We start from the raw sequence: 23,485 nt of genomic DNA on the forward strand, positions 1-23,485 counted from the left end.
CCTTCTCCGGCCCCGCGCAGCTACTTCTTCTTAACGGCCATGACGACAACATCCCCCTCACCCAAATTGACGCTCGCCAGCGATGCCGAATTATTCATGACCCGACCGCCATATGTCAGCTGCAGGCGTGATACCGGCAAGTCGGCATCGAGTGTGCGCTTAATGTGCTCGCGCAGCGTTCCAAAGGTGGTGTTCACTGGCACTCCGGGCACACCGAGAACGCTCCCGTCCAGCCGCCACTCAGGTTTATCACCCATCGCGGGGAGCTGGACCGCGACCGTAATCGGGGCGGGGTGCAAGCTCATCCAGTCGATCTCGCTGTACAGCTGACCACCTGGGAGCTTCTCAACTCGAGCGCGCTTGAATGGGCGAGGAGGCAGGCCTGCATCCGGCGCGGGGCGGGTGGCGCCAACGCCTGAGATCATCGCAGCGCGCGCTGGGTTCATGGCTGGCCCAGTGGCGTACGTCTGCGCAGCGCCCGTCACACTCGTGCCCGTAGCTGGCGCCTTGGGCAACAATGGTGCAGAGGCCTTGCCACCCTTGATCCCGGGACCCACTTGCGGTCCAACAGTGTTGACGGGCCCGTCAGCGACTCCTGCTGCCTCCTGTGCCTTCTGCCGCCGGTCCTCGGCACTGAAGCGCTCCTTGAACGTGTCCTGCACGCGTGATGCCGATGCGGTGTGGCCGTCCCAGACAATCTTCTCGCGCTCCTTGCGCTTGCGCGCCGCCTCTTCCTCACGCAGCTTGCGTGTCTCCTCATCCTCCTCATCACCGAACAAGTCGGTTCGCGCTGCCGCAAGGTTGCGCAGCGACGTTGAAATGTCCGCGCCCACCTGCAGTTGCTGTTGCTGCTGCCGCCGCGCCTCGAGCTCGCGTTTCTGGTCCTTCCATCGGGGGTCGAGAAGCTCAATGCGGATATGTTCCGACAACTCGTTCTCAGGAATCGACTGCCCACAGTACGGGCATGTGGAGCGGGCCACTGGGCCACCGCGTTGGATGCCTGAAGTAAGCCTGTTGTCACTCGGGGTGCTTACCCTTTGGCACATAGTCCTTCTTGATTTTGACACCCTTCTTCTCCAGCGCCGCGCGTTGGACGTCACGCGTCCGCTGCTGCTCGCGCTCGGCCTTGACACGCTCGATGCGCGCCTCCTCGTCCTCCTCATCCTCCTCCAGCTCCATCTCCTCACCCTCGGCCGCACCCTGCGCCGCGGGCTCCTCCATGATCATCGCAGCCATGCGGCGCTCCGCCATGCTCATCTCCTTGAGCTTGTCGTTGCTTGCTGGCGGAGGGAGGTCAAGCTCCATGTCGGCCTGCGTGAACTCGATGGTCTCAACGGTCACAAAGTCCTGCCAATCGATGACTGCCATGGCCTCCTCCTCCTCCTGCTTCTCGGCGGCCTTGACGTCGTCGCGTGCGCGCTTGCCCTCCTCCCACAGTGCGCGCTTACCCGCCTCCTCAAGCGTCTTCCACTTGGCTTCTGGGTCGGCGTCTACGCGGATAATCTCCTCAATCTGACCCGGCGCGGGTTGCATGATCTTCTGGTACGACTCAACCATGCGGTTGTAGTAACCGTACAGCGAGTGGGTAGGACGAAGGAAGTCAAATTGGTAGTTGCGACCCTCCCGCACTGAAAGAGCCGACAGGAAGGAGCGCCCGCGGCGCGCGTGAAAGAGCGCCGTCAACCGAAGAATGTCGAGGTCCTGTGCCGTCACGCCAGGCATATCAACCATGAACTCCCACTGCTTCGGCTCATATCCGATCAGGTCCGGATGGACGGGCTTCGCCGCAGCAGGCGCCGGTGTCGAGCCCGAGGGCGTCCCGTTGGCTGTAGAGAGCCCCTTGGCCTGGTCTTCAAGCTCTTCACGCGAATACTCGAGCTTCCAGCGGTAGTACTGGTGATACGGGTCCTCGTCGTTCAAGAACGCGAAACGCGGGTCGGTAGTCTGCGTCTCACGAATCTTATCCTCGAGCACCTGCGGCTTCGACGTCTTGGCGACGGCCATAGCCGTCTTGTCGATGATTTCTGCTGTCAGCGGCGCCTAGGAGGTAACTCACTCCTCATTTCGGGTGGTGGATAGATGATGCCCTTGAGGTACTTGTCGGACATGCGGGGCGGGCGGTATTCGCCCTCATCTTCGACGTCCTCGACGGCGGCCTTGCCGTTGAGGTTTTTGAGGTCATCCTCTCCTGCGTACGAGTGTACGGGCTTTGGGAGGTTGAGCGCCATGATGAGGATGGAGGAGTCGACTATGCACGGGATTGCCACCCAACAACGTCAAACTCGTTGTTGAGCCGCGGTGGAGACGCAGGGCGGATTTTTCGGCGCTTTGATTCCGTGGCAGTCGCCACGTGTTGGAGTGTTCCTAATCCCTCCCTAATTCAGACGAAAGGTTTATTAGGCCCGGCCGCCATGATAGAATTCTCAGGGCGGAGCTTCAAAGACGCGAATGACTTTTGACTCCGCCCCTGAGCCTGGACATGGCAACAACACCAAAACATTGGATGCTCACTCCTCTCCGCTTCCATCTTCCACCTCTCAAGAGGACTCGACAAACCCCATTCCCATCCATCTGACATTTGTTCCTCACCGTCACGCTTCAATATCGCTACTCTTTCATTTCCACTCGACATGCCGCTGGTGACTCCGAGACCAGGAGCTCCGATGGGCCCACCCCCAATCCTTCCTGCCGGGCTGCCCGTCACTGCGGGTGCCACGGCCGTCAAGCAGGCGTTCCTACACCCCACCACCCCGCAGCGCGGTGCTTCGAGCATGCCGCCCCCCTCTATGCCTGTGGCGTCGGCGCGCCCAAGCCACTCCAGCGACGGCTCGCGCAACTCCGGCCGCTCGCCGGCAGGGAGCTACGAAGAGAGATCCAAGCCGCCGCTGCAGGAGAGCATGGGTGCCGACAACGTCGACGTAGACACTCAGTTTGAGGACCTCCTTGTGAATAGCCACTACTCGATGCGTGCTTACGCCAGGACCAACTGGAGGTGCCGAGTTCGGTGCGCATCAAGTTCGCGACGGTCAACAAGAGTGTCAAGGCATCGATCCTGTCCTCGAGCATGACGTCCAACCCTGCTCTGCTCGCCACCTTGGGTCTCCCTCCCCCCACCAACGGAAAGAAGCAGCCCAAAAACAAGGCCTCGACGGCCAAGCTACGCAAGGCAAAGTCCTCAACCGCCCTCAAGCAGCCGCCACCTCCCAGTCCTCGCAGAGGAGTGGGCAGCACCTGCAAGGTGCAGGGCGAGGAGTTCGTCATTGTTGCTGGGGGCTTTAACTCTCAGCCTGGCAAACATGGGCGCGGGTACAGTGTTGATCTTCCATCTCCCAACCCGCCATATGGCAGTAGACCCTCGACCCCGCGGTCGAGGCCCAGTTCGATCTTCATGCCGCAGTCCCCCTCGAGACGGGGTGAGAGCATCGGGCCCTCTGAGCAGCCTGGGGACTATGTTCAGTGGCTCTCTGCCTTCAAGGGCACCGACATCAACATGGATGTCAACAAGGCAAAGAAGCTGCGCATGCTTCTCCGCCACGAGACCACCGGCTGGGTTGCCGCATTCCTCGATGCAGGAGGCTACGCTCGTGTCCTGGACCGTCTCCAAGATCTTCTTGATGTGGAGTGGCGGTGAGTTCGAACGTCACAGGAGTCTGCTGACCTCAGCGAGGAGCAACACGATGATCAAATGCTTTACGAGCTACTGCGCTGTGTTAAGGCTCTCGGCACCTCCGAGGTCGGCAAGCAAGCCTTGCGGGCCGCCCATCCTCGTCCACTTCCTGCGCTCTCCGCACTCCTCTTCTCGGAGAAGAAGCCTGGTGACCTCGCATGCCGTCAGATCATTGTCGAGCTCTTCCTTTTCCAGTTTGAGCTTTATAACAGGCAGCCGCCGTCTCCTGTTGTGCCAACCTGCCGCCCAGCAACCCCAGTTCCAACTTCGTTCAACGTGACATACTTTGTGCGCCAGCTCCTTCTTCCTGAGGCGGAGAATAAGGCTAAAGATTACCACGACTTTGTGCAAGTCGCTCATCGTCCACGCATCTTCAAAGCCTGGGTTCAGGAGCTGAGCGACATATCCCGCGACTACTTCTGGTAAGTCACCCTTCGCTCTTTCACGCCTTACGCACAGGATTATGTGTCACGCAAACAACTCGCTGTGGGAGCTGAGCGAGGTGGACGAGAAGCTCGTCGAGCGGCCAGTGGCCCCCGGCGGCGCGACTGGTGGCGTCGAGTTCGAGGCGATGGGTTACGTCACGAACCAGTTCAAGCTGATCAATTCACTGGCGGCAAGCCTCGCTGAAGAGAATCCTGCAGACGCACACCAACTGCATCAGGACCTGATGATGAGCGGCATGGACCGCATCCTGATCGTGCGTACCTGAGTCTGATTAGAGCTAATGCCGCAGACCATGCGCAGGGCATCAACCACTTATTATCCCACGCTGCACCTCGAGCTTGCACGCTACGTCGAGATCATGCGCGTCTCGTATGCGGGCAAGCTCCCGTACATCATCTCCAAGCTCGTCGGCCCGCCGCCGGAGGAAGTGCGCCGGCACCGCAGTGCCAGCGAGTGGCTTCCGCGCCTCACCCTCGACTCGCCTGGTAGAAGCCCTCGGCGAGCACACCACAGCTAAGGCTCTCGCCCCAGCAAGTACGAGATGAGATATGACCCTCATTCACGGATTTGGCGGCAGGAGATGCCTCGCCGTGCCTATCCCAGTTGTGCAGTATGGATCCCATGTACCAGAAACGAAGATGAGGGGTGGACTACAGTAGGTCCGCCGAGCGATAGGCAGCCCGTGTGAACCAAAGCACACCATGGGCGCCACTAAGAAACTAGTCACGCGTCTTCACAGGTGAAGTCGCTATATGATGCATGCTATGCAGAGTGGTTGGCCGTCTGGCTGGTATGTCGTCTATTGTCGGTCGTAAGTCGCGATGTGCGCTCCTCAGAGCACCTTGTCACCGCGATGGGACGCCTGGAGCCGACATGTCGTGTAAGGTCTTCCCCCAATATCCCGTCTTTCTCCTTCTGTGCTCTCTTCACTTCCATCAACCTAATGCGAGAGGAAGCGGCGCCCCTTGGCCCTCCGCCGAGCGAGCATCTTGCGACCGAGACGAGTGCGCGCACGGGCAAGGAAACCGTGCTTGCGCTTGCGCTTGCGCTGCGAGGGCTGGTAGGACATGCCGATGGCGCCGCCGCGCGCCTGAATCTGGCCGAACACAGGAGAAAGGCGCGCCGCAAGGGGCGAGGGTGCAGCCGTGAGTGCCGAGGGGGACAGGCGGGCGAGGAGGGAGGTGGGGCGCGGCGAAGCACGGAGCGACGCGGTCGCGGGGCGGAGAAGAAGTGTGGGGGCGCGCGGCGCGGCGGGCGTGGCGGCGCGGAGCGCGAGAGCGGCGCGGGGGAGGCGGGGCATGGTCGCTGTTGCTGTGAGTTCGAAGTAGAGGCGGAGGTCGGAGATGGACTTTGCATCTCGGAGAGTCCGGGAGGAAAGGAAGAAAAAGCCGAAAATAATCGACCTCCACCTCGAAGTTCGATTGTCACCTCTCAGTGATCGATGAGGTCAACACCACACTCACAGCCATGACAGCACCCTCCGCACAGCCCGGCACAATCATCACCCAGCCCCCGCCCCCCGCGGCTAATCGCGAGAGCCGCATTGCGGCACACTCCCACATTAAGGGATTGGGTCTCGCGGATGACGGAACGGCGATGGAGAGCTCGCAGGGGTTCGTGGGTCAGCGGAACGCACGCGAGGCACTCGGTCTGCATCTTGCGCTTCTGCGGCAAGGACGGCACTCGGGACGGCCACTGCTGCTTGTCGGGCCACCGGGGACTGGCAAGGTGAGTGCGCGGATGAGGCATCCACGGGATACCTCGGAGGGGAGGTGGCATACTCCCGCAGAAGACTACGTCGTCGCGCGCCGACAAGCGAGGGTACGACTAGGATTGCTGACTCCAGACCGCCCTTGCCGTGGCATTGTCACAAGAACTCGGGTCGAAGGTCCCCTTCTGTGCGGTTGTTGGCTCCGAGGTGTTTTCGGGCGAGGTGAAGAAGACTGAGGTGCTGGGCAGCTGCTTCAGGCGAGCAATCGGTAAGTCATCAATGTTGTGGGAGGAAAGCATGCGTGGTGCCTGCGGCCTCCTCAAGCAAAGCGTACTGCAGCGTTGCTGTACAATGAGCGTAGTGAAACGCTGCTCTTCGTCCGCGCGCGGTTGAGCTCTTGCCTTACTAATTTGGTGTGGGTTTGAGACCTGCGCTGACCCCAGGCCTCCGTATCAAGGAGACCAAGGAGGTCTACGAGGGCGAGGTCACAGAGCTGACCCCGTCCGAGGCCGAAAACCCTCTGAGCGGCTACGGCAAAACTATCTCGCACGTGATTGTCGGCCTCAAGACCGTGAAGGGTACTAAGCAGTTGCGCCTCGACCCGAGCGTATACGAGGCGATTCAGAAGGAGCGCGTGGTGGTCGGCGACGTCATCTACATCGAGGCAAACACAGGAGCTGTCAAGCGCGTCGGCCGCTCGGATGCGTACGCCACCGAGTACGACCTCGAGGCGGAAGAGTATGTGCCTCTGCCAAAGGGCGACGTGCACAAGCGCAAGGAGCTCGTGCAGGATGTGACACTTCACGACCTCGATATGGCGAACGCGCGTCCTCAAGGCGGGCAGGACATCATGAGTGTAATGGGCCAGCTCGTTAAGGGTGGTCGCACGGAGGTGACGGACAAGTTGCGTCGGGAGATCAACAAGGTTGTCGACAAGTACATCGAACAGGGCGTCGCCGAGCTTGTCCCCGGCGTGCTTTTCATCGATGAGGTACACATGCTCGACATGGAGTGCTTCACGTACCTCAACCGTGCGCTTGAGTCGCCTCTCTCTCCATACGTCGTCTTTGCGAGCAACCGCGGCATCTGCACGATTCGCGGCACTGAGTTCGATGGTAGCTTTAGCGCTGGCATCCGCTCGCCTCACGGTATCCCCGTTGACCTCCTCGATCGCTGCATGATTGTCAAGACCGAGCCTTACAGCCGTGATGAGGTGCGCAGTGTCGTAGACACGCGCACGCGCGTTGAGGGTATTGCTGTGACGCCTGAGGCGCTCGACCGCTTGGCCGACGAGGGCGAGAAGAGCTCACTCCGCTACGCTCTCCAGCTCCTCACACCCGCCAGCATCCTCGCCAAGACTGCAGGTCGCACCGATGTTGGCGTTTCTGACATCGATGAGCTCGGCTCGTTGTTCCTCGACACGAAGCGGAGTACAAACGTGCTGAAGGACCTGGACGCGAACACCAAGGTGTACTAGAGTGAAGGCGAGAGTCATTTGGCGGGAAAGAGCGGTGTGCGAGGCAGATGGCCTGCCGCCTTGACAGACGGCATATCGTTTACCGCACATGTATAGGATCCATGTGCGCCTGTTGGCGAGAACGCTTGCCACGGCTCAACTGACTTGGCAGGAATTACTAACACCCTCTGTCCGCCGCGCCCAAGCAATGTCCATGTCGTCTCGTTCCAACTCCTCAGCCGAAATGCAAGAACAGCGACATTGCTTGGGCGCGTGGCGCGCTCACATGATAAACGGGTTGGGGGAGCACAGCGTACGCCAAGGGTATTCGGAAAATTAGTATCCCGAGGTCATTAAGATCAACAGACTTGGAAGTATGGCGCTTAACCCCTGCGAAGCGAGAGGCCGTTCTCGAACATCAGAGGCACGACCCGTCAGAAGAAGGTTAATGCGTGTCGTAATCGCACCCCAATGAGTTCGGTCCCGCACACCGAGACAAGTGCCTCTAAGTCAGTGCTGTGCAATGTTAAAGGCGTCACGAACATCTGGTGATCGTATTGCCTGTATCCGACTTCGCCAGCCGTAGTCTCCACATCACCATGCTCGCCCGTCTACTCCTCGCCACTCTCGCTGCCATGGCCTTTGCGGCCCCCTCAGCCCCGCTGCCGCCCAACGACTACGTGGCCAAATACTATCCCGCCCCACTCCTCCCCAAGGGTGTGAGCTGCCACACGAAGCGCGTACCGTGCGCCAAGGACGCATGCTACCGCTGCTGCGGTGAGTTGTGGGAGCAAGCGCTGCAAGGTGGCGGCACTGACCCCAGATGATGGGCTGCATGGCTGCCCGGCACCAGGCTTCGCCTGCTACAAGGGTATACAGGGATACATGTGTCACAGCATCAAAGGTGGGTGGCGCAAAATCGGGGCTGACCCAAGGGCCAATCTACACGATCCCGAAGCCCCCTATCGACTGATGGAGCGTGCAGTTTATAGGGGCGAGAGTCGCTAGGGCGGACAACAAACAGGCGATGTAGCAACGTCGATGGATGGTCAGAAGCGGACGCCGCAGCATTAGAGAGATGCCGAGAGCGGCATATTTGGCCGATTTCTGTTGCACTGCGTAGGCATACTGTACATTCGACAAATACCGTACTGCACTATCCTTAGTCGGCAGTCTCACGGTCCCCCCAAATCCACTTGGGACAGTGGTTCTTCTTGCAGCACCGGAATTGATCACTGTTGCGGTAGCAAATCCACCCCTGTGGGCACTTCCTGCCGCCCCAAGCTAGACTTAGCTGGAACTATAGCACGTCGTACTCACGACAGCATGCAATGCCACAGGTGAACGGGCTGGAGCAGCGGAAGATGGGGCAACGGGCTGGCGTCGGCGTAGGGGGAAGTGAGCGCTCCGCGGTGACATTGGGCTCGGGGTTGGCGGTGGCCAGGGCGGCCAAAATGAGGGCGGTGAGTGGTAGCGAACGCATAGTCGCGAGGTTATGATGGCCAAGTATAGAGCCGGGCGAGTTGGTCTTTTACCCACAACTTGGGGGCATCTCGAGGCTGGCAGCTACGGTTAGAGATAGGTGAATCACCCACACCATCAGCAGCTGTCACCTCCAAGTGTCGTCGCTCGAGCATGTACAATATTACTTGTGCCGCGGAAGTATGTGAAGCTGAGCGACCGGAGCCGGATGGTTCGGTCAGCTGTTCATGGTTGTTGTGAAGCGGGAGTTTAACAAGCTTGTTGGTGTACATACCTTGTGTTTGGTCGGGGTTGGCTCGGGGAGAGGGCATACACATTCGTACTGGGCGCCTAACAAATAACTAAGCTTCAGATAAGCTGACATATCGAAACTTCATAGGCTCCTCGTCGTATGATGGGCGCAAGCAACGCCAATGGTGAGGCAGGAAACGATCGTGGAGCCCGTGAATGAAGAGCACGCTGCCACAGTGGCGATAAGGAGGAGCGTGCCTGTATGATGGTTTTAGTGGGAATCATATCATGAAGGCACCCTGCCATTATTGCGGCAGATAAAAGGCACTGTTCCAGCGGAAGTGACAACGAGAGTGCAAATGCGAAACTCTAATGTGCGCAGCAACGGTTCTCTCGTCAGATTGACAGATGCATGGCCCTCTTCTCCTTTACATGTACACGCCGCCGCACTCCTCGCGGTCGCATGGACGCGGCGGCCCGTCAGGAGGGCAGTACATGTTGGGCGGACAGCAGCGCTCGCTGCCGCCTCCAGACTTGGTGCAGTACCAACCCATTGGGCAGGAGCGCTTACCGGACGCTGGCTTCAGTTTCTTTAGACGGGGTACTCACGGCAGCAGCTGTCCAGGCATGGCGCCCGGACACAGACAACGGGCCGACAGTAGGCCTTCGTGGGCTTGGGAAGCTGCGGGCTGTCAAAGGGCGTCGTGGGGCGGGGGTTGCCTGTGAGAGGGCTGGGCGCTGCGTCGGCGTCGGCGTTGGGGAGCGGTGAAGCCGCTGCAAGGGAGAGAAGAGCGAGGACGGACGCGAGGAGCTTCATGATGTGAATGAGGAGCCTGTTGGCCAGCGGCTCGCGCTTACCATTAAGTATCTTCACAAACAGCAACGATTCTCGTGAGTTTTGGGAGCATCTGACCCCACAGTTTCATGGGGTAAAGCTTCGGGACGAGTTTAAGAAGTTTACGAGAAGCCTAGAACGTTACAAGGAACAAACGGGAGCGGTTGACTGATCTGATGTCCATCTCAGTGTGCGTTTCAGTCACTGATGTCCAATGGACGATGAGCGTGAGCCACACGCCTTAGACCCATACTTCGCATTGTTGTATACGTCGCGGTACCCGCAATTCTCCTTTCTGTAGTCCCTCGGTCCTCCGGGGGCTGCATGAGCGCCTGCTCCGCTGTGAGAGCTGACCATCGCACCACCATCCCGGCGGGCAACAGATTTCGCCCGCGGCGCAGCGCCACCCCTTCGGACAGCTGCGCTTTCCGCTCGCTGCTGTCAGCTTCAACGTCGGATTAACTTACGGCAACAGCGCTGCAGACATGGGCCCCAGCTATGGAGGCAGTACGTGCGCTCACACCGGCGTATGACATATTCGTAGTTGGGGAAGGGCAAGTAGGTAGAGCCTGGCCTCGAGGGCCTTGCGGCGTCGGGTGGGTTGACTGTAGTGGGCTTAAAGGGCGGGGCTTTGGGCTGCGGACACTGCCGACACGATGCAGGGCATCGCGATCATAAGCGCCTTGAGAATGATTAAGTCAGTGTATTGGCTGAGACGGACAGTGGATAAGTAGAACAAGCTGGCCGTGGCGACATCTTATATGTACACGAGCACATGAGAGGCCACAACCCAGCAGTGCCAGTGGATTCCACCGAAGAACAGTGTTCCATCACGGCTGGCCGCTCCCCTGGCGACAGTGTCTGGGAACGTCATGCTCATACTAAGGACTCCACAGCGCTGTCCGGACCGCATACGACGTACGTAGTCCCCTGCTTTACATCTCCACAGCACCATCAGTCCGACAACTCTGGATACGACAGTCTCTCGGCCCGCCAGGAGCTACTATCAGCTGCCTGCCTCCTGTTCAGCTCACCATCACACCACCACCCAGGAGGGCAACAGCGGTACCGGTCATTTTGATAGTAGCAACTCTGTCCATCGGCGCAGAATTGCTGGCCATTTGCTGGCGTCAGCTAGCGCCACGAAGCTGTGCGGTGGGCACGGATACCCACGGCAGCACTCATGCAGACACGGGAAGCCAGTTGTCTGGCAGTTGACGACGACACAAGCACCGTTGATTGGAACCCATGGGTCCTGCTCCTGGCCCTTGAGGGGAGTAGCGGTAGCGAGCGCGAGTAGAGTGAGAATGACGAGTTTCATCATGGCGGTTGACAAGGAGATGGTGCCACACAAGTGCGGTGGGGTATATAGCTTCCAATCCGGAGGCGATGTGGCTACAATACGCTTCGCGGCACAGCCTGTCGTGGCACATCTGTAGCGGCACGTCTAGCGAGTTCACGTGCGCGATCTCATGAGCGGTCCCGAACAGTCGTCACCCAGAGTCGGCAGCGGCGTGCACAGAAGCATAGGAAGGCGGAAGACGGACAAGGTTTAGCTCCAAGGAATGTGTCGCCAGGCATAAAGAGCATGGTCATGGGAACGCCACCTGCCGCAAATTAAGGCCGCGCCATTCATATAAACGATTGCATAGTCTGGCGCCGACACTATGCTGACACTGAGCTTGTGAGCGGTGTTCCATCGTGCCTTGTTCGCCTAGCACTGATTCACGCGGCAGTTGATGGGGCCATTTGGCGCTGTCGTCAGTCCACGACCCTTCTGTTTCCGGCTCAGCTACACTCACCGTCGCACCACCAGCCGGGCGGGCAGCACTTGGGCGGCGAGCCGTAGCAGCTGAAGCCCCACGGGCAGTACTGCTTTTGGTTGGCTGCTGTTAGCATTATCATGTCGGGGGAGCGATTTTGTATGAACTCACGGCAGCAGCTCGAAAGACACGGCGCGCGGATGCAATAGATTGGGCTGCATTTGCCGGGGACGGGGCGGACGTGCCACTGCGACGATGGGATGGAGGTGTCGGCGTCAGCGTCCGGGGCTCGGACGTCGAGGTCCTCGGGGACAGGTGTGGCGACGGCAAGGGTGAAGGCGGTGAGGAGGAGGACGAGCTTCATGTTTCCAGTAGTCTTCGATGGAGAGATTGTGGTTTCTGGAATTCTCGCTTCAGGTCGCCTTTTGAGCCGATCGAAGGAGGGGGTGCGGACAAGAATCGAAGCGATGGTCAGTTGACATGGGAGCGGTACCGGATCCGGTTGAAGCTGCGCCCCATTTCGTCTGATGAAAGCCGGGGGGGGCGGGTCTGCGGTGCTCGCCACAATATGTGTGAATAACTGAGTATTTCAGATTGCTGCCCACCTCTCTACTCTTTCCGGATTCCCGTGCACAATACGCACGGAGGAGTCTTCGCAAGTACACAGTGACCGGAGGGCTAGGACCGGAGACTGTGTGGGCTCCTGAACCTCGCCCAGGTGTGTTCCGGCACAAGCGCACCGCCGATGTGCAGTGAACTGACTGATGCCGATTTACAAAATGACGATGAATGACGCTGAGAGCACCCGGGAGGTGGGCCTCCACTGAGATAATGACACGCATCCATGCATGATACAACAGGCGTCTAGCGTTTCTATATTATACCTAATGTGCAATGCACTTGCAGTGAAGTCTTGACTGGCTGACAATATGACAAAGGAGGCAATGCGGCGCGGACATGACCGTCGGTCAAGGCGCTCAGAGCTTGTCCTTGATCTCGGGGTTGTACCCTTCGACCTTCATGTCGCTGATGCCGAGATCGTCGTTCTGCTCCGTGGTGCGCTCGTACTCAACGATAGTCATGTCCGGGTCCGGGTCGGGCGCATTTGTGTTCTGGAGGTACGAGTTGGACAGGGGGTCGTCGAGGATGAGAGTAAAGTCGTGCGCGACGGCCATGACGTCCTTGAGCCCCTGGAGGAACTGCTCAAAGTTGCGGTCGCCGGCGACAATCGCCTCGCCAAGCGCGCCTTGACCGTGACCGGCCGTGGCGGAGTCGCCGGTGCGGAACACCTTGGTTGAAAGCTCGTCGTAAATTTCGTTCAGAATGCCCTCAACAGTGGTGAAGCGGCCGCCGAGTGTGCCGGGCTGGAGGACGAGATCAATCTCGGGGATTTCCAAGCCACAGCTGTCGCTCTTAAGGATGTCGCGTGAGAGCGCGTCCTCGTCACCCGCCTCGATTTTGAGAGTAATCTTCTTGCCCAACGGCTTGATCTTGCCGCCGCTCTTAACCTCGTTGTCCTTGTAACCACAGGTGGGGCATGTCGAAGACATGAGGATGACCTCCTCGAAGTAGGGGATGTTGATCTGCTTCATGCGCGTCTCAAGCTCGTGCCCGCACGAGCTGCATGTGGCGGGGAAGGAGAATACCTCTTCAGGAACCGGGACGTCGTGCTCAACAACATTGGGACGGTGACGCTGGTAGAACTCGTCGGCACTGGCAATCTTGGTCGTCTCCTCAGTCCCCTCCTCCTTGGGTGCGACCAAGCCGAGCTGCACGTTCTGCTCGAAAGTGCGGTTGTATGCGCGCAAGTTCCACTGCGGGTCGTTGGTCGAGTCCTTGAAGGCAAGGAACGAGTTACCGCTGGGGTCGTCGACGGTGATGGTGAACGGCTTAAACGGCTTGTCGGCGTGCTCGCTCTCGTGCATAACAGCGGGACCGTCGCGCCCAACCTCACCATCCTCGTCTCCCTCCTCCATGCCAAGTGCATCGCGCAGCGGTGCAAGGAGCGTGTCGATCTTGTCAGCCGTCTCCTTGTCCATGATGCGGCGCACGGGCTGCTCCATCGCGAGGTCGCGCACGGTGTCGCGCATGATGCCTTCGACGGTGGTGAGCTGGCCGCGCCCCGGAGGGATCGTAAGCTGGAAGTCCGGGATTGTCACGGTCGCCCAATTTGACTTGACGAGCTGGCGGTCGAGGTCGGCCCGCGAGCGCATGTGCACGGTGTATGCGCAACCCTTGGCTGCTTGTCAGCTTGGAGTCTCGAGCTGAGGCCCATGGGGCGATGGTGCACTTACGCTGAATCTCGCCTGCCGGCTGCACCTCAGTGTCTCGGTAGCCGCAGTTGTCGCACATGAAGGACGACACGACAATCTCCTTGAAGTACGGGATAGTAGTGAGAAGGAAGCGGGTGACGCCCGACTCGTGGCAACGCATGCAGAGCGATTCAACCTCGCGGATCGCCTTGGTGTCCTCGTCGGCATCCTCGACATTGTCGGTGTGGGCAGCGACGTCGCTGATTGTCGGGAAGAGATTCTCCTTCTGCTCAGTCACTACTGTCAGCGGCTTGCCCAAGACAGCTAGGGAAGGATGGGAATCAGTCGTTTAGGCATAGGGTTGGTTTCATGGCCGAGGCCTTCAAACGCAAATTACATTGAACATCATGAAGAAAGCGAAGCGGGTGATGGAGACAAGGACTCACTGATGATGGGAGGGGGTGGTGGGTGAATGAGAGGTGGTGAGCGGTGCCACCGAGATTTTTGTACTGCCAACGAGCTGATTCATGCGTCATGCCCACACAGGGTGAGCGGGGCCAATTTTTTGAGAGGCCAGGGAGGTTTGGGTGGAGGTGCTTCCAGTGCGTTCCCGCTGCACGTGGCAAGGCGCGGCACCAATTCGCGGCTGCCCAGTGTGGAATCCCTCAAAGTGGAGGATGTCCACTCACTCCGGATCGGAGTGCGCGGATTGCACAGCTTCCGATGTTTGCGCGCGGCAGTCAGAGATACTGTCAGCGCTGCACACGCGTATGGATGTTGACGATACTCAAAGTTATTGCCTGGAGCTGACCGCGAGACTTCGATGGGTCTCCCCGCCAGGCCCATCGGCAGCGAATTCGCCAATTCACGGCCGTCGGCCCACAGATCTGGGAATCTAAGGCTGGACTCCCAATCTTCCACACCCCGACTCTAAGTGAAGCCAGCCACCTAGATTGAGTGTTGGCCGCCCCGGCCCTTGACACGATAAACTGGGTTCGTCTGCAATTATTACGTGCAGCGATTAGAATATGCCGCGGTGTCACTTACAACATTGTGCGCATAATAGTTGATCACTGTGATCAGTGACTGCACAATCGCATCTCATAAGGTCCCCCCAAAGATAGCTAGACATGGTGATGTTGTTGACTGGTCTGATTGCTGATTGGAGCTTGGCCGACGCGAGCGGCGGGAGCATGACAAGGCGCCCATGACAGCACTACACAGTGGCGGTGTGATTGAGTGAGCGCGCACCACAGCGGGCCGCGGAGTGTGTACAGAGCGGCACGGGCCATTGACTACACTCGAGTCCGTGACTTGGCTCCACTCGATCACCAAGCCCTTGTTCAAGACGCTGCGGGTGATCCTCCCTGCGGCCCTCTTGAGTCTCCATTCTGCACTCCAACGTCAACAGCTTCGTGTTTTCGTTTTCATCAGTCAACCCGCGCCCAGCGGTACACATCCATGTTAGCGCCAGCGACGAGACCGAACTGAGTAACGTCCCCTCATTTTAGACTTCAGCAGCCCACCGCCCCGCCTCTCGTTCGCCCACACCACTTCCTCTACCTCTGCCCGGCGCCTGCTCTCCCTGCCCCGCTCGAAGTGCGAATGATGGTACATCGTGCCACTACTCCCGGCAAGCATGTCCCAGGCCCTCTACTCCTCCTGAACAATGTTGGTGCGCTCCGAGATGTAGATACCGTCAAGGAACCTTAGAATCAGCAAAGCTCCGGATCTGAATGTGTGCCCGCAGGCAAGCAATGGGTTCCGTTTGCCTGCGCCGGGCGCCACTCACTTGCGGATATCCTTGTTCTTCACGCGGCACTTGTCGGTGATCGAAGCGGCGGACTGGGACACCTTCTCGATGTCGTTGCCCTCAAGGATGATCTCGTCCTTGACGTCCGAGAGCTTGACGGTGGTGCCCTCAAGCATGGGGCACTCGCGCACGAACTTCTCGCCAAGGAAGTTACGGATCTGGATGGAGGAGCCGTCGCCAGCGGGGATGGCGTTGATGGGGAAATGGGCGTAGACGAGCTTCATCTTGTACTGGAAGCCCTTGGTGACGCCGGTGATCATGTTCTCGACCAGCGACTTGATGGTGCGCAGGCAGGCAACGTGCTTGCGGCCACCGTGGAAGATGGTGAAGACAACCTTGCCGGAGTTCTGAAGGTTAGCGCTGGTTTGGGCAAAAGTTTGTTTCGTCACAAGACAGGCGAGGGAGCGCTCAAAGGTCGTGCAGGCGACATGGATACAGGGGCCTCCAATAATGGGCAAACGCGCACACTGGAAAGGTAGAAGCCAGCGTCTCCGCTCGCCGCCAGTCTTGAAGCGCGGGACATCTCCACGCAACAGTTCGCCCCCCCTCTTCCTGCATCCTCCGCTGTGTCCAACCTTCGTGTCTCTTCTGCGCGGGCGTCACCGACACACGCGCGCTGGGTCCATCCAGCTTCCCTCGTCCTCTTTACCTCCTCTGTCATCCAGCCTCTGCCCTCAATGCCCTTGTTCCACTCACGACCTGGATGTCCATCGCAACGTGGCGAACGTTCTTGACAAGGGTGCCACGAGGGCCCTCGACGGTGATCTTGCGCGCCTTAACGGCAACGCTCACGCCGGTGGGGATGACCAGGGTCTCAACGGAGGTGAGGTCCTTCATTGCCTGTATATGGTGCGCGGAGTGGGAAGAGGTAGTCGAGGGAAGGGGGAAGGGAGTCCGCGGTGGATCGCGGAGCGGGTATCGCGGGACGGGGACGAGCGAGGAGCGGGAAAACGCGAAGAAGGTCGACGGGAGCGCTGTGTCAGCTGGTTGTCGACGGCGGGGACGGCGAACGCACGACTTTTGTTGATGGATGGAGAGGGCTTCAATGCACACGGCGAGGTCACCAGCAGCATGCGGCACAGATCGACGAACGGGACTAAATTTCGACGGAAGCAATATCGTTTGGCGATTCACGCCACAACTCGGCATTCCATAACTCCGGAGGAGTGCCATCACGTGAGCAGCATGAGTTGTCTCTCAATGAGGCACGGCCCGCGGCATGCACAACCCAACATTTATTGACCAGCGTTTGTTTGGTTGGCGTATCAGTCTCTCAGATCGAGTGCTGCGCATTTCCGTCCATTCATCTAGTGCGTCGCGCGGCTTACCTGTGCGCGCAGCTCTTATTACAAGACATCAATTGCCTCTCCGTTCCTACCCGAGAGCACTGGAGGTTCTGTTGTCTCGGCAACGCTTAATTCTTCGCCAATGCATCTCCCAGAAGCATTCAAACGCATCTCTTTCTGTGCTGCTGCTGCTCCGATGCTCTACGACTCTGCCCCGCTGCTCTGCTCATCTGCTTTAATCTGCCCAGACATGCCGCAGCCGCAGCGCCCGTCTCGGCTGATCTTGGCCTGCTGGCCTGCATCTTGAGCTTGACATCCGCGCAGCCGCCGTGCCGGGCGAAAAAATACAAATCTCTACACAGAAGCCAACCCATCAGCGCCACCGCCACAGAAGCACGCTCTTACGAGAGTGCCCGATAATGACGTCCATTCGACGCGTCCGCCACGTTGCGCGCTCGGCCCCAGCATGAAGGATGGTGGGACAGTGGACAGTGAAAAGCGGCAGTGGCAGCCGGGGCGTCGCGGGGACGCGGCAGCCTTGGGCGTGCGCTCGGCCACCTCACCTTTGGTGAGCCGTTGGGTCGCCGACGCCACCGCCACTGATCACAGATCTCTGGCTCGTGGACTAGTTTACCGCCGGCCAACGCCAAGGCGACCCGCCACCATTACCATTCACAGTGTCTCCCCCACTCGCTCCATTCATGTGTTCTCGCACTCGCTCTCGCACCGGACTGGGACGCCTGCGTCTGAATGATCATCACACACTCGCACCTCTAACGCCATTGATACACTAAACCCCGTCTCAGCATAGCACGGCCCACTCGAACGGTCACCCCTCGACCATTGCCGCATCACATGCCTCGCAAGATCCTTGCGGCGACCCTCGCAAGACCCCAGTGAGCGGCCCGTGCGTCGGACGAGGGAGAATTGTTCGGGAACGAAACTGGTCAAACTGGTTATACTGGACAGCCTGGCTCCCCGGTTCGGCCCAATGCCGCGTTACGCGGAGGCGGAGCGGTGTGTCGCGCCCGGGCTTGCGGGCCATTCGCCCGCTGCCTGCCCCCTGCTATGACTGCCTGCCACTAGTCTGCGACAGCCTCTGACCACCCACCCCCACACCCCGTTCGCCCCGTGATGAACAATGACAGCGGCGCAAAGGGGCCATGCACAGACCGGACAAAGTGTGTTGACCATGCTTCGTGGGGCTCGCAGCGGGGCCATTGTGGCTTGCTGGCCCGGACGTGCGTTGTGCGATGCCCAGCCGGATGGGTACAGGTATAAAGCGCCATCCTGCATCATCATCGGCCATCACCCCCGCCCTTCAGTCTCTTGTTGCTTCCCATCAACCTCGCCTGCGCATACTGTGCACACGTCTGTTCTCTGTGATCGAATTGGTGTGAACACTATCCGACGCCGACACCAACACTGTCGGACCTTGCTGAATTGATCCAACGCACACGCCTCCCACGCCACTCACCTCTCGCATCGTTACTGGCGCCAACTTGAACCCTTCCCACGACAAGTGGCGCTCACCTAATCGCACTCGTCGCGGACAGTAACTCTGTGAGTCCGATGATGCGCCCACCCGCCTGTCTCAGTACCACCAGTCGCTATATACATCATCAACGCACCTGGATACCATCACCACATCATGCTACCCCGTCTACGCAGGCGGCGCAAAAGCATTCCCGTTCGTCCGGTAGTTTTGCTGACAGACCCAGCGATTTACCACTACCGCTCAGACCTATACCCTCGGCGCCCCTGCCCTTACCCCACAAACAAGATGGTGAGTACACCGCACGGCGGTCACCACAACGATGGGCCATCGTCCTGAATGTGTGGCGGTGATTGAGTCGTGACTGACCCATCATCGGTCGCACCATCACCTTTCCCCCTCCGCCCTCTGGCTTACATTAGACCATGGACGTCGACGACTGTCCCTCGCCTTTAATCACTCTCCCCGCGATCTCGGTCGCCTCGCCCTCACCGTCCAAGCGGCCCGCTCCGCTCAAGCTTCAGCACAAGGACACCCCCCTCCCATCCATCGGTGACCTGTTCGAAGGCGTCAACATCAAGACTCCTTTTTCCCCCTTCGCCCGCCTCGCGCGTAACCACTTCAACGGCGACCTCCCCGCTCTCTCCCCCTTTCCCCCACTCCGCTCGCCCCTCAGCGTGCCCAGTCTATCCCTTCAGCCCGCCACCCCTTTGGCCGGCCAGAACACCACCGCCGACGCCACATACGTGCCCACAGAGCAGCTGGTCAACAACGACTTCGAGATCGACCCCTCTCTCGCAGAAACGGAGGCATCCACCCCGCTCAACACGCCACCCGACATGCCTCTGCCCGCAATGGCCATCATTCCCGGCCGCAGCCCGCTGCGGTGCGGCAATGTATCCTCGGCGTGAGTTTGCATTCCATAATGGAACACGGCTAATCCCAGTCGTAACGTGCTCGTCGATGCATCTCCCGGCCGCTCATACTCCTCCCAGGCCCCAAGCAGCTGGCCGTACCGCACAATGAACAACGGGTGGGACACTCAAAGTATCGCGCCGCGGCAGATCGGTGGCTCGCCGAGCCCCGCGCCCGAGAGCGTGTACGACGAGCCCGTAGGCCCCATGGAGTTGGAGCCGCAGGCGAACACCTGGGCGCCCGCAGACGTGCCGCGTACAGGCTACTTTGCCCCTCGCGCACCTGCGGACGACTACACGCGGCTCCTGGCTCCCAAAGACGGCTTCTTCCCGACGCCGGCGCCAACACCGCCGGTGCAAAATGCCTGGGCCGGCGGTGCGCCATGCACGCCGCCGAACCAGCGGCGCGCGCTCCCGGCCTACGTCCACTCGGCGCCCACATACATCCCGACGCCGTACGCGTCGCCCAGCCCCGAGCGTGCGCTGTACCACACCGTGCCGCCCGGCGCGACGTTCGAGCAGTGGAGCAGTGCGGGATACAACCTCGCTGCGCCATGGAGCGAGGGGCACGCGCGCACGGCGTCGCCCGCGTTCTCAGAGCGGAGCATGGACCCGAGCCCCTCCCTCTCCCGCGCCCACTTGTACGACAACGCGTACGCCTACGCCGGGCCGTCCAGCTACGCCGGGCCGTCTGGCACATCCACCTCTGCCGGCACCAGCGCCGGTCCCATGCGGCCGGGCACCGTGCACGGGCGTGCGCGGCACACGCCCGTCCCGCGCAAGCGGAGCACGACGGGAGTCGCGCTCAACCAATTCGCGCAGCTGACCAGCAACCTCATCTACCCGTCGTACCCGGGCGCGATCCGGCAGTGGGCACCCGTCGTCATCGACCCCGCGACCCCCGTCCCGCCCGAGTACCGCGACAAGCGCGGGTTCTGGGAGGACGACACGTTCTGGACATGGGACAGCACGATTAAGACGCACATGCGCTGCCTCCGCATCTGCGCGCAGTGCCACTGCGACCGGCCGGGCGCGAAGACATGGCGCCGCAGCCACATCCAACAGGACACGAGTGTATGTTTCCTCCCTCCGAAGCGACAGCGCTGATTCCAGCTGTGTAACAAGTGTGGAATATACGAGCACACGCACCAGCAGCCGCGGCCACACCGGCCTGGAGATGCGCGCAAGGGCTACGACCCCAAGTTGCGGATGGAGACTTACAATATCATGATGACGTCGCGCGGGCGCGGATCCAAGAAGGAGCGCTCGGTCTCGCCGGCCCTGCACTTCAACCCCCGCCCCTTGTTCGGCGGCGTCATCGTGAAGCGCAAAGAGGGGAAGAGTGATGGTGACAAGCCGTTTCCGGGGGCGTTCCGCAATCGCAAGGACAGAGATGACGACGAGTACCAGCCTGAGCGATGATTGTTGAGTAGTATCGTTATTGTTGTTGTGCGCTAAGTCACCGGTGTAGAGTCCGGCCAGGATACGGCGTGGAATTGTTTGATTAGATGTCAGGTCATATAAACTCAATAAGATGTACACAGCTTGTGCAACCACATAATTGCGAGATCGCGGGAAGTCAGGTGATGGCTTGGACTGGAGTTGGAGGGTGAGCGTTGATGCGATTCAGTGATGTTAGTGGATCGCGGATCGTGGAAGTCGATGTCAACACCTACCCACATGCCACACAGCGGCTAACGCAGTATCGTCTGCATGCCTACAAATCATACCCAGTTCTAAGCCGACGCAAGAGTCTTGTTCCACGGTCCCGCGTTGGACAGCGAGCACCCACCAGGGCACTGGCAGGTGCCTCCGAGGTCGACAGGGAGGTTCTCAGCGGGAATGTACTGCTGAAGCTCGGTCTTGTAGTTCTTGCCAAGAATGTGGATCTTGCGCTGCGTTGCCTCGTCAAGCCACGGCTTGATGATTGACCACGCGGTAGAGAAGAGGTAAGGGGCGTTGATGATGAACATGAAGCCCATGGTCTCGGGGTAGTAGTTCTGGCCGATCGTCGATGCGGCCGAGACATAGTCCTTGACTGCGAATCAGACCCCCCTTCACTGGTTCAACTCACCCTTGTAGAAAGTCGAGATACCGGCGTTCTTGAGATCGAGGATGGTGCACGACGTCTCGATGAGGTGGCCAGCCTGTTCCGAGCATGCGGGGAGGCGCTTGCCCAGGAACTGCTCGTACTCGTCGACAAGATGGTGCAGCTGGCGGTCCTGGGTAGTTATCTTGTAAAGGGCCGTAATGTCGAGCTTGCCCATCTGCTCAATGTAGACAGGCCGTCCATCCCGGTCCGTCTTGTGGTAGAACTGAGGGTAGTACTTGTCGACTTCGACGGCCTCGGGGTAGGGGAAGCCGTTCCTGCTGTCAGCGCGTCTCATGAGTACGAAAGGCTGTGTGCGCCTGAAGGAAGGCCAGGTAAACAAATTGACCTCCCGAGTGAGTGCATCACGATCAGGAAAGTGTTGGTAGCGCCATGGAGTGCCTCTACCGACTCGAGCAGACTGAAGTCGCCGATGCCTCGCACTGTGAAGCTCTCACACTGGCCTATGCTGGCAGCGTCGGTCGGAAGAAGGCACTGGCCGGCGCCTATCCTCGGCTTGTCCACCATCTCTTCGATCGCACCGTGACTTCGCGGCAACCCGTCAAACTCACTTGGAGATCTCGTCGGTGCCAAACTCCTTGCGCCACTTCTCGTTGGTCTCCCACATGAGCTTGGCCTTGGCGAGGTCAAACTTGCGCGCGCGAAGGAAGCGGAGAAGCGTCTTGTCATCGTAACGGTCGTAGCCGACAATCTCGTTGGCAGTCTTCTCGCGGTCGGCGGGGATCAAGCCCTCCTCGGTGAGCTCCTTGCGGAACTGCGCGAGGACCTCCGTCTGGTGCTCATCGCTGTTTGATCAAAACGCCTCGAGGGAAGGTGAGGTAACCGCCGAAAGTACGACGGGAGGCCAAAGATGAGTGACAAACCACAGTTTCAACGTTGTCCATGGCGTGGGCACAGGGGCGAAGGCAGGGGCAATCGGCATGTGGGTCGATGGTTGGTCAAATGATGGAGGTGCATCGGAAAGATGAGGGATGTCGCGGGGCGGAGAGAGTGAGAGAGAGAGCGAGAGCGCGAACAATGTCAGCAAGTGTGCACACATTGTTGACAAATTTGGGAACAACCAGCAAACGTACAGGTGACCGGGGTGACCAGCGAGAGGGTCCTTGGTAGCGGCGGCGGCGGCGGGGGCCTGTGAGACAAGTTAGTCCGAAACAGCGGAAAGAGGTGGAGGAATGTCCAAGTTGAAAGGGCTGGGTGCCGGGGGCGTGGCGTCGTGTCGCGTTGGAGGAAGCGATGGATTTGTGATATGGGGACGGCGACTTACAGACATGACGATGTGATGGGGTCAACGAGTGTGGTGGGTGCTGGAAGAAGAAGCTGGGGATTATATTATCGATGTAGACGGTCGAGACGAGATCGAGAGACGAGAGAAATGCAAGTCGGAGATCAGGAAGAAGGACAAGTCGAAGTGGACAGAGATGTTGCAACACAGGCCACGCCACGGGTCGGTGTGTGTGCTCGGTGCTCCAAGGCGTTATTGACCCAAAAGTGTAACGGGGTTGTATTAGAATGCATTTCATTAGCTCTAATCGGGCTGAACATCGGCGTGGCATGATTTATTAGCCCGCCCTTGCTCATGGCTCACCACGCCGCCGCTGCCCCACGCGCCCTGGGTGCAGATATGCGCGGGGCGGCGCCGTCAGGCGTCAGGGATCATTCGCGTCACTCCACTCCACCATTTGCGTCATTTGATCCCGCAGAGCCGCGCGATCGGAGCTGACATGCGCCTATACCCTCCCACGTGTCGTCGTGATTAAGTGATCAAAATAGGCATTCGGGTGTTAGGCTTGACAGATAGGCGCGCGGCCATTATCACGTGATGCGGGGGTGGGTGGAAAGGATGGAAGCCAGGGCGACGGCTACAGGGATACGGGAGGAGGATAGGATATGAAGGGCAGAGGGCAGTGCATCAGAGGACAGCTTTGGGTTGAAGCCGAGCAAAGTTCCGGTCCTGTCCCTCTTGCGCCCCCGTCGGCCCTCGGCCCCTCACGTCTGAGGCATCACCCGGGCCAGCTGCCAGCAT

At 59.6% G+C, this 23,485-nt stretch overlaps 9 protein-coding genes across 9 annotated transcripts; 4 read left to right on the forward strand and 5 right to left on the reverse strand.

Annotated features, from left to right (window-relative positions):
• Positions 1-20: 20 nt before the first annotated feature.
• On the reverse strand, positions 21-2,228 carry COLE_02185 (uncharacterized protein; the record flags this gene model as incomplete). Its single annotated transcript, XM_018425760.2, has 3 exons — positions 21-1,000; positions 1,035-2,024; positions 2,057-2,228. 3 exons carry the CDS (start codon positions 2,226-2,228, stop codon positions 21-23), a joined length of 2,142 nt encoding a protein of 713 aa, XP_018279513.1.
• A 402-nt stretch (positions 2,229-2,630) lies between these two features.
• COLE_02186 (uncharacterized protein) lies at positions 2,631-4,631 on the forward strand (the record flags this gene model as incomplete). The annotated part of the gene is made up of 5 exons (XM_018422939.2): positions 2,631-2,945; positions 2,981-3,627; positions 3,664-4,089; positions 4,127-4,367; positions 4,404-4,631. The coding sequence occupies 5 exons, from the start codon at positions 2,631-2,633 to the stop codon at positions 4,629-4,631; spliced, it is 1,857 nt and encodes a 618-aa protein (XP_018279512.1).
• Positions 4,632-5,054: 423 nt separating this feature from the next.
• COLE_02187 (mitochondrial 54S ribosomal protein bL34m) lies at positions 5,055-5,414 on the reverse strand (the record flags this gene model as incomplete). Its single annotated transcript, XM_018422938.2, has 1 exon — positions 5,055-5,414. One exon carries the CDS (start codon positions 5,412-5,414, stop codon positions 5,055-5,057), a length of 360 nt encoding a protein of 119 aa, XP_018279511.1.
• Positions 5,415-5,581: 167 nt separating this feature from the next.
• On the forward strand, positions 5,582-7,302 carry COLE_02188 (uncharacterized protein; the record flags this gene model as incomplete). Its single annotated transcript, XM_018427355.2, has 3 exons — positions 5,582-5,842; positions 5,961-6,093; positions 6,269-7,302. The coding sequence occupies 3 exons, from the start codon at positions 5,582-5,584 to the stop codon at positions 7,300-7,302; spliced, it is 1,428 nt and encodes a 475-aa protein (XP_018279510.1).
• Positions 7,303-7,880: 578 nt separating this feature from the next.
• Positions 7,881-8,254, forward strand: COLE_02189 (uncharacterized protein; the record flags this gene model as incomplete). Its single annotated transcript, XM_018426612.2, has 3 exons — positions 7,881-8,058; positions 8,105-8,185; positions 8,217-8,254. 3 exons carry the CDS (start codon positions 7,881-7,883, stop codon positions 8,252-8,254), a joined length of 297 nt encoding a protein of 98 aa, XP_018279509.1.
• A 1,168-nt stretch (positions 8,255-9,422) lies between these two features.
• Positions 9,423-9,811, reverse strand: COLE_02190 (uncharacterized protein; the record flags this gene model as incomplete). Its single annotated transcript, XM_018426611.2, has 2 exons — positions 9,423-9,571; positions 9,604-9,811. 2 exons carry the CDS (start codon positions 9,809-9,811, stop codon positions 9,423-9,425), a joined length of 357 nt encoding a protein of 118 aa, XP_018279508.1.
• Positions 9,812-11,543: 1,732 nt separating this feature from the next.
• On the reverse strand, positions 11,544-11,956 carry COLE_02191 (uncharacterized protein; the record flags this gene model as incomplete). Its single annotated transcript, XM_018425327.1, has 3 exons — positions 11,544-11,584; positions 11,632-11,715; positions 11,764-11,956. The coding sequence occupies 3 exons, from the start codon at positions 11,954-11,956 to the stop codon at positions 11,544-11,546; spliced, it is 318 nt and encodes a 105-aa protein (XP_018279507.1).
• A 3,541-nt stretch (positions 11,957-15,497) lies between these two features.
• COLE_02192 (60S ribosomal protein uL6) lies at positions 15,498-16,494 on the reverse strand (the record flags this gene model as incomplete). Its single annotated transcript, XM_018421320.2, has 3 exons — positions 15,498-15,552; positions 15,637-16,004; positions 16,354-16,494. 3 exons carry the CDS (start codon positions 16,492-16,494, stop codon positions 15,498-15,500), a joined length of 564 nt encoding a protein of 187 aa, XP_018279505.1.
• Positions 16,495-18,594: 2,100 nt separating this feature from the next.
• Positions 18,595-20,459, forward strand: COLE_02193 (uncharacterized protein; the record flags this gene model as incomplete). The annotated part of the gene is made up of 3 exons (XM_018425991.1): positions 18,595-18,729; positions 18,861-19,345; positions 19,385-20,459. The coding sequence occupies 3 exons, from the start codon at positions 18,595-18,597 to the stop codon at positions 20,457-20,459; spliced, it is 1,695 nt and encodes a 564-aa protein (XP_018279504.1).
• Between the last annotated feature and the right edge of the window lie 3,026 nt (positions 20,460-23,485).

Source organism: Cutaneotrichosporon oleaginosum, assembly GCF_008065305.1.
Source record: "Cutaneotrichosporon oleaginosum strain ATCC 20508 chromosome Unknown ATCC20508_contig02, whole genome shotgun sequence".
Lineage (NCBI taxonomy): Eukaryota > Fungi > Basidiomycota > Tremellomycetes > Trichosporonales > Trichosporonaceae > Cutaneotrichosporon > Cutaneotrichosporon oleaginosum.